Source organism: Trachemys scripta, chromosome 5 (assembly GCF_013100865.1).
Source record: "Trachemys scripta elegans isolate TJP31775 chromosome 5, CAS_Tse_1.0, whole genome shotgun sequence".
In the NCBI taxonomy this organism is placed as follows: domain Eukaryota; kingdom Metazoa; phylum Chordata; order Testudines; family Emydidae; genus Trachemys; species Trachemys scripta.
The window spans coordinates 24209616-24219617 of NC_048302.1; the positions used below are offsets into that span (position 1 = coordinate 24209616).

Below are 10002 nucleotides of genomic sequence, written 5' to 3' on the forward strand. Positions count from 1 at the left end.
TATTCAGCATTCTATGCCTCACTTTTCCCCACCTGTAAAATGGGGATGACAATATTTCACTACCTCACAGAGAGATTTTAAGGCACATTTAATTAATGTCTGTAAAGTGTGTTGAAATCTTTGGATGGGGGAGAAGCAAAAATACTTAATAATAATATAAATGCATGTCACCCCTAGGGATTCTCTCAGTCTGTCTTATTCCCTAGGTGACAAACTGCCCATGAAGGATTGACTTCACCAAACCAATTTTCCTAGAGACCTCTATCATGATGGGAAAGGAGAATGGGAAGTGCTTGGTCCAACTAATTTAAAGCATCTGGCTCACTCACTGTCTTTTCTTCTTCACTAGGACCTAAACCTACAACAACAGAAGCCATATTTCCTGTGACTCTTAAATTTTCTCTCCTGGACTCACCTCCTCCAAAAGGTGCCCATATAACCCTGCGAATGGATTTCACCCAGTCCTCCATGTCATTCTGTGTGCTGGCCATAAGAAGGTACGTCTCATGATGAGCTGTCATCCGCTCTCGGTCTCCTCCTGCAAGAGAAGACAATCACATATAAACTCTATCCCTTCCAGCCCAGCCAAACTCCTCCAGTCACCTACCTCCAAACTGACTGCTGGAAGCTGCGACAATGTGTAAGGATCCGAGGGTGTGGGTCCTTGGTTTTAGCAGGCATAGAACCCAGGAGTGTGCAGGGCTGAGGTCTCTGACATTCCCTCACTGCCACCAAGGAAGTCAGATGAAGCACCACCTCACTAATCTCGGATGGTCGGGTCTCACAGGAAGTCCTATTAGGACACCAAAGGCCTGGGGCACCTGATTGGCTTGCACCCATGACTTAAGTAAGGAAGTGACCCGGGTGGGTTGTCTGAGCAACTGTGCAGGATCCCTGTTGCTGCTGCATTGGATCAGGCTCTTTACCTATCTCCTATGATCTGCATCCAACCCTGTTCCTGGTTCCTGCTCTGCTCCTGTCTTGTTCCTAGTTCCTGCCACATTCCTGTCCCCACTCCCAGTTCCCGCCTTGCCCCTGCTCCATGCCTGCTCCTTGCCTCATCTCTGGTTCCTACTCCTGTGCCTCATTCCTGACCATCAGCTCCAACTCTGACCCTTGGCTCATCTCCTGGCTCCAACTCTGGCTCTGACCATTAGGCAAGACCACCTATGTCCTGGTTCCTAATACAATAGTTTGAAGTATGCAGACATAGATACCATGATCTAGCTATGAAAGGCAGGAATATTTATCATCAGTCAATAGTGTGAAAAGAAAGTACTGAGAGTATATTCACCATCTGATAAAGAAAAGCTATTAAGTTCCAAAAAGAAAGCGAGAGGACAAATGTCATCTGTAAACAAAAATGCCCCATTACTGTTCTGAGAAATCTTGCACCTGCACTAATCTGTAATCTGATACAGTTATTGGAGGTTTTGCAGAAATTATTATACACCAAGACTGAAAGTAAATTGTGCTTTTTAAAAGAATGGACAGCCACTCAATTTTTATTTTCAGGTACTAAAGATGTCATATTTGTAACAAGAACATCTGATGTACACAAGTGGTGTCATTTTAAAAGTGAGGCACAGTCATGCTAATAGCCAGCAATCCAATGGTGCACAGCACTGATTTTGAAAGTTTTATTAGTGATCGAACACAAAAGTGTGAGGATAGCTTCAGGCATGCCCAATGCCTATTTAAATATCATGATTTGGGCCCCGTCGATAAGAGGAAGTTCGGATCTAGACCTCAGCTTTGCTGAAGTTCAGCTTTTTCAGATCTGATGTTCTGATTCAATCTCTTCTCTACATTCCTATTTTAATATAAGGAATGAAGATCTGAACCATCATTATGGCACCATAGAATACTTGATTAGGAATCTGCACAAGCTGACGGCAGAAGCCTGTGCGTTCCCCAGTCCAGCTCTTTGGTCGGTGCTCTTTGCTTCAGTTCAGTAGGTGGGATCTGCTCCCCAGGTGATACTGATAAGGAGCAAAGTCATACAAATAATTCGTTTTCAGATATTTATACAAATTTTAATTGAGCCATCTAGATGTGCACACATCTAATGAGCCAAGTAAGTGAACATGTGAACTTATTGCTCTTGCCCTTGTCCTTCCTTGCCTCCTTCTCTTCCTCTTATTTCACCCTCGCCCTTTGGATCACATCTAACACAAGACTGTCAGCTCTTTGGCACATGGACTCTGGCTTTCTGTGTGTCCTGTAAAGAGCCTTGCACTTCTGGATTCTGTAAAAACAATAGGATTGTTTCTTACTAGGCATTTCTCCGGGGCCTACAAAAATAGGGTCCTGATCTCAGCTCATGGCTTCTAGGCATGACTAATACAAATAAATAATAGTCTGTGATTTGGACTATATATAGTACATGAGTGTACATATGACCAAATTAAACCCAAGTGAATGCAGAGGCTAGATTTCCTTTTAGGATTCCTGGATAAAGATAAAGCGCACTCAAGCTTCACTCTCAGGGCGTACACTGTCGCCAAAGCCTTCCATTAAATATGGAGGCTAATTGCAATGATAAAATATAATAAAAATATTACTCTTTATAAAGAGCACCCTTCCCCACCAAGGTGCTCCGAGTGCTGCGCAATAATTTAAAATACAATGTTCTTTAAAATGTCACAATGACAGTAGAGTAAACAGGAGTTACTGAAAGAGGATCAGAGCGCTGGAGAGGAATTGATATTTTGTTAGAGAATATGAATAGTCACAACATTTCATTTTTGATAATATTCTGAGTCACCAACCAAAAGCACAGGCACAAAACATGGACCTCCTCATTCTATATTGCCTTGCATCTTGTATGATTTACACAGCTGTACAGTAAGCACATTCTCTTTGCACAGATGGATATGACAACAGAAGGTGCAAGGCAGTGGAAAATCAGGCCCTTTAACTGTTCCCTACAGTTTCCATCCTTTTTCAGCTTTAGTAATTTGGCTATGTGACAAAAAACGCCTTCCTTTGGGCCAGTCCCAGGGTAGCTAAAGCATAAGAAAGAACAGCTGTCATTCTTTCTCGTTCCCTCTTACTGACTCACACACACAAAGAGCATATGATGCGGTGAAGATACATTTCACTATTTTAAAGTTGCAAAGGACTGGAATAAGAAGATGCATTTTTGACCCATTAAATTCAACATGAGATGAGTACAGAAGTGCCATTCTAAGCCCGAAGCATTAATTACTCATTTTGCCCAAAGGACGGTTTACAGAATATACAGCAATATTCTGCTCTGTCACCAATGCTCAGCCAGGAACAGCCCTGACACTGACTGCAAATGACAGCTGCTTCAATGTGTTCCCAGCTAGTGGAGAAAAAAAGTGATAAGCACTACTGACCATTATTGCTGCTACCCACTTGGTACTCTATCTCTGAGAATGGTGCCAGTGTCTAGTTTCTGACGTTGATTCTTATTTGGTTCTCCACTGTCAATCAAAGGATGTCAGTGCCTTATATTTATTACACAAGCAGACATTTCACTTGCAAATGCTAAACAGCAAAATCAAAACACAGAAACCACGAATCAGTCTGCTAGAATGTTCCAAAATTGCATCTGAACTCCCTTCAAGGGTACATGGTGTCCAGAGGCCGGAAACTGGATTCAAGGCCCCAGATTCAAATCCACTTCTCTAGAGCCAAAATCAGGAGCCGCTCTTTTTATTTTTGGGTCTGATGCAAAAGTTCATAAGGTCTGTTCTCATTTTGGCCTTCCCAGAGGATTTGGACCAGACAGTAGAAATCTTTCAAGAACAGCTAGTATGTTCCATCATTCAAAAGGCAGCAAATCTCATTGTATCAGCTGGTCCATGATATTTACTTGATCTGTGGCTGAAATCTCATGAGAATTAGGCATCATCACATGCAACCCCAAAGACCAGTTCTGAATCTGTCTAAGAACTGACCCCAGCTCCAACTGAGATTTAGAGCCAACTAGAACCACTTATATCAAAATATATGGACTAGGTATTGAACATGGAATATAATATATATCTTCTATAGCTTTGTTACATGATTTAAACAAAAATAAACAACCCCCCCCAAAAACTGCCTTGGATTACTGTGCACCTGATCATTGCAATGTATTTATAGGGAGATTTTACATTTCATGTAGCACAGCCATTTCTGTATTGGAACATCTCTTGTGTTTAACAATGCACTGCAAAAACTACACAACAGTTTAGGACAGGAAGTGAAGTATGCAGCTGAAAGGAGAAAGAGAGGGTGGGAAATTTCTTGTACATAGGAAGAATATAATTACCTGAGTGAAATTTGGACAGGAAAAGGGGTGAAACACGTCAAGTTGCTGAAACCTTTTTATATGCATGTAAAATACAACTGAGGGTAACAAATATTTGAAGGAACAGCATAAATGCGAACACACCGCAAGTCTATATCTCCTTCCTCCAAAAGGTAACAGACAAACTTTAAACTATATTCCGAGTACCGAGAAGATAATCAGCTCTCCAGAAGGAGAGTTGCAATAACCTTACAGCTAGAAGCATTAGAACATGTTGTGACGTTGCACCCCATAATGCTTTCTAGAAATATGCTTATCAGTGTAAATATGACATAACTGGAATATGTTTTAGGCTAGATATGCCATGTAACATATCTTTGCAAAGGTTATGTTCTACTGAATGTATTCATCCTATCCATATGAATGTATCATTTTTTTATCTGAAGTTATGAGTGTTGGTTCTATGCTTGTATTTAAAGTGTTTGCTGCAGGAAACACATAGGGCAGATTTGGTCAACATAGTGTGAAGGGGTTATTCAAGTAATTGGGAGTACTAAGCTAACAATGGACCTTAAGAGATGCCAATCCATATCTGAGCTTTCCTGGGAACGTTCAAACTAACATGTAAGCAATGGCGTCAGCCTGTAAAGAACTGAGTCATGCCTGGACATGTGACTTGCCCACGTGACTCTAAAACTCCATCTTGTAACTAAGATTCTGCACAGGAAAACACAAGGGGTTTCCACCGATAAGAGAAAGACTATATAAGGCCTGGGAAACCCCTCCATTTTGTTTTCAGCTGGCTCAAGAAATAGCCTCTCCACCCCAAAGGATGCCTGAAAGAAACTGGAACAAAGGACAGTAACTACAGTGGTGTGAGTGATTGCTGGACCCAGACTAGGAGGAAGTCTAGTCTGTAAAAGAAGCTTACTGGAATATCTCTGAGGGTGAGATCTACCTGCATTTAGTTTCTTACTGTATTAGGCTTAGACTTGCGTGTTTTTGTTTTATTTTGTTTGGTAATTTACTTTGTTCTGTCTGTTATTACTTGGAACCACTTAAATCCTACTTTTTATATTTAATAAAATCACTTTTTACTTATTAATTAACCCAGAGCAAGTATTAATACCTGGGGGAGCAAACAGCTATGCATATCTCTTTATCAGTGTTATAGCGGTCGAACAATTTATGAGTTTACCCTGTATCAGCTTTATACAGAGTAAAACGGATTTATTTGGGGTTTGGATCCCATTGGGAACTGGGTATCTGGGTGTTGGAGACAGGAGCACTTCTTAAGCTGTTTTCAGTTAAGCCTGCAGCTTTTGGGGGACATGGTTCAGACCTGGGTCTGTGTTTGTAACAGGCTAGCATGTCTGGCACAACCAGGCAAGGTACTGAAGTCCCAAGCTGCCAGAGAAAATGGGCTCAGAGGTAGTCTCAGCACATCAGGTGGCAGTCCCAAGGGGGTTTCTGTGACTCAACCCATCACACATGTGACTAACACAAAAGCCTGCACATTTTGGAGGCTAATAGTGATTTCTTTGCAGTGATGATATTGTAAAGGTATGGACAGCTGCCATGACTGAAGGGTGGGCTCTTAGGTGTGATCCATGGGTCTTTTCAGTTTTCTTTGAATGGCCGATACATTCCACTATGGCAGATCATATATCATTTAAAGAATAATTATTTTATGTCAAATTAGAGGGTATATACACTATAAACTGGATTAGTGCCAGAAGTCCAGATAGTTCATTTACACCATTCCAGAGTAGCTCTCCAAACAACAGACTTGATTAAATATCCATTTAGCTAACATACAATTAATCTGTGTTTGTTTAACTTCATAATGAAGGAAAGCATAAGATATCCTTGGTCAGATACTCAGCTAGAGAAAAATCAGCAAACATTCACTGAGCTCAAAGGAGTTTACACCAGTTGAGGATCTGTCCCTCTTGATGTTTGGTACATCCTTTGTGTGCTGTAATATTGGGCCTTTTATGCTTATCTTCCCTATGAATAAATTATTATTTATATAGTGCTACAAGTTTGCACGATCCTTCGAAAAAAGATATTTGCGAATACACTGGCATTCATTTGTTTGATGTAGGACTATAAATGCTGGTTTATGTAGGGATAATATTTAAAATACAGGTAATCTCTGATGATCTGAACAGCTCAGAAGGTGTATCTAAAATTCAGAAAATAAGAATTTCAGATCATAGGTATTTGGACAAACAAAATTATGGTTACATAGGACATTTCTAACTTTTCAATAATCCGATTTTATCCGTATAAAGATTTCAGAGTTGCTGAGCGCCCATAGGTCCTAATTATTTCAAGAGAAGTTTCAGGTGATCAGCACCTCTGAAAATACCCAATATCTGTCACTGAGCTCACATTAGACTCACAAAAGTTGCACAATCATTTCCAAGGCTGCAGCTTATTCATCTCTCCCAGGCTGGCAAATTCCAGGGCCTAGTGAAGGCGGGCAGGGTAGGAAACAGCAGGCGTGCCCATTATCCTGTCTCTCCTCCCTGGCAATTTGCACCTACCAGGGGAGGAAGCAGAACTCTGTGCTTGCCTGACTACAGAGACTGGACCTTGTCCACAAAGTGGAAAGCTGCAGCTTGCACAACCATCATACACATCCTACTCCTTCACAGCCCTGTGCCAGGACCAGGGCTAGTCTGGCCCATACTGTTTCTTAAAGATATACTGTATCATCATGCCTTTTACAACCCTTAGTATTCTCTTTTTTGGATTGAATCAGAGTCAGATTTATTAACGCAAACTAGAATTTCAACTTGGAATGGAAAAAGTGAAATTGCCCTACCCTATGTTCCGTCCCGTATCTCGGACAGGTCAGATTCCCTCCCCTCTCTTTCCATTAGCAATGACTTATGGGTTTTCCCTCCTGGCCCATTCACTGGCTGTGTAAATAGTAAATAAAGAATGCTGCTGTGCTTCTTGATCAAGGCTGCCTGTGACCACTTGAACCCATGCTGGGCGCAGCTTTGTGCAGTGAGTCGGCGCTGCTTGGATCTGAGCTAGGCAGAATATTTTAGGAACTTCTGCCAGCTAACAGGGGAAAAAAACAAAACACATGCACATAATTAAAATCAGGAGAGATATGATTCCTGGAGGGACAGGAAATGGGACAGCCTTTATTTGCTTACTCAACATTGCACTATTCCCTTTGAAAAAGATGAAGAGGTGCTTACTGAATTTAATGGGTGGTTGATTCCTACCAACCTAAACAGCTTTCCTACATTTTCCCCACTGTCAAGTAAACATGGGAAGTACATAAACTTCTTATCCAACCAAGTAAACCAGGACTTTATCAGATAATACATTCTTGTTTATTGTACTCGCTCTTTGTCTCTCCCCCACCCAGAAATGAGCAAATGGTCAAGGGACCAGGCCTTGTTCATGCTCTTCTATTTGAACTGCATCACCTTTCCGCTACTCAAAGTGCTAATCAAGCTGAATTCACCTTGAAAGACACCCTCGGTTTTCTGCTTATTACCATCTTGGATTTATTGGTAACTGTAGTTCTTTGCTTCTTGCAAATGGAATGCACGGGTATTAATCTCCACCATTTTTAAAAGAGAATTTTCCCCCAGGAGAAACATCAAAACTAGGATTAACATGACTTTTTTCTTTTTTTTTTTTAACTGAAAATAACATGGCCAATCTCAAAAATATATTCCACAGACTAATAAAAAAATGTTGGAGCCATTTATAAGGTGAAGTTGTTTCCTATTTTCTTGGCATTTCTTTCAGTTTCAAAGCCCAAAACACAGGTTTGAAAATGGAGACGTTAGAGACAGCTGAGAATTAAGGGAGATATAGCTGGAGTCTATGCCACCATCCCCCCCCCCGCCCCGCGCACACACATTTTAGGCTACTTATTATCACCACATTTTTAGGTTTCTGAAGAAAATACAGAATAATAATTGTAGCCTTTAATGTTTCTCATATGAGCATTTATGCACTGGATTTTGTTCATATATAGGCATTCATATGGGAGCTGCTGGGTCCGCAGCAATTTTGAAAATCAAGTTACTTATTTAGATGCCTAAATTTAGACACTCATCTTTTAAAATCTTGCCTCTACAGACTTTCCGCCCCCCCCATTTATATTTTATTTTTGGCCCTGAGATCCCATCTTCCTTTCAATTAGCTTTGGCCTTAATGTGCCTCGGGACTTTCTTCCGAGTAAGGCTCATCACTTCTGTATGTATGTGTTGATTAATGCCTATCTTTTCTTCCTCATTTCCTTCCATATCACCTGAAGTCTGCTGGTTCATCCACACTCCACCGTAAAAGGAGTGCCTAGTTTTGTACCAATCTTTCTTTATAGAAGATACTGCTCAGTGCAAACAGCTAGATGGTCAACAGATTCTATCCAGCTCCCTGTTGGTAATTTGTTTAGCTCTTCAGAGTCTGAGCCTTTCGAAAATGTCACCTGTGGCAAATGTGTCTCATCTTTTTCCTTTTGTTCCATATGGCAGCCACTTCCTTACTCTATACAGGATGCCAAGATAACGGTTGTTTACTAGTTCAGGTCTCTGATTAACTTTTCTCAATACCAAAATAACTGATAGCCGTGACAGGAATTCATGGCTCACTTTTCAGTCCATTTTGTTTACTGCTCCTTGAATCTTCCGATCTGCTGCAAACGAGCTTCCTAAAAAAATGAAGTATTTCATCTCTGATTTCTCTGGATATGCAAGCTTCTGTTTCTTTCTTCCTTCTCTCTTTGTCCTAGGGTGACCAGACAGCATGTGTGAAAAATCAGGACGGGGGTAATAGGAGCCTATATGAGAAAAAGACCCAAAAATCAGGACTGTCCCTATAAAATCGGGACATCTGGTCACCCTACTTTGTCCTTCATCAGCTTTGATTTTACAGCATTTATATTCATGCTTATTGGTCTGGACCATGAATCACCTCTTTATGTTATAGCGGTTACTAGATTAAAGTACAAGAATGTCACTGCAAAGTCAAGACCAATGATCTCTTCTCCTTTATTCTAATGTAGTTCCAAGATTTTTTAAAATAATCCAATGCACTTCTTAGTACCAGCACAAAGCAGAGGTGACGCTTATGACCTCAGCGCTGATTTCACACCAATCTACATTAGTTTAACCACAGCAACTTGACATGCCATACTGATTATGTACTAATGAAAACCAGTTTAGCCATGATTGTGTTTGTTTACTGGGTGATGACCCTGCAAACTAAGGTTGTCATCTACACTACAAATATAAGCGACTCGGGTGACCCATTTACAACAGACGGTCTCATCAACACTGTGAATTTTAACCATATTGTAACATGGGAATTGCCAGACTGAATCAAGCCCAAGGTCCATTTGTCCTTTATCCTGTCTGTGACAGTGCCACTTTGCAGGAAAGTGTAAGAACCTCCTAAGCAGGCAGATGTGGGACAATCTGTTCCCAACATTAGATCTCATCTTGATACCCAATAGTTAGAGATTGGCTCAAGACCTATAATATTAATTATCCCAGCTGCAGGGAAGACAAAGTCTAAATTAAAGATCTTTCTTTAGAGCAGGCTAGGCTGAGCCATTCAGATGGGTCTCCGGTTACCATGGCTGAAAGAACAGAGACAGACAGCTACTCCAAGTTTATGTAGGGTTACCATACGTCCGGATTTTCCCGGACATGTCCGGCTTTTGGGGGCTCAAATCCCCGTCCGGGGGGAAATCCCCA

At 41.0% G+C, this 10002-nt stretch overlaps 1 protein-coding gene across 7 annotated transcripts in view; it reads right to left on the reverse strand.

Annotated features, from left to right (window-relative positions):
• The window catches only part of ARHGAP24 (Rho GTPase activating protein 24), a 210815-nt gene that overhangs the window by 48197 nt on the left and 152616 nt on the right, over positions 1 to 10002 (reverse strand). For all 7 annotated transcript variants that reach the window (XM_034771493.1, XM_034771492.1, XM_034771490.1 and 4 more), the window contains exon 2: positions 416 to 538. In XM_034771493.1, coding sequence (XP_034627384.1) covers positions 416 to 521 — 106 coding nt within the window. In that variant the 5' untranslated portion in view covers positions 522 to 538. The remainder of the gene's footprint in view (positions 1 to 415; positions 539 to 10002) is intronic.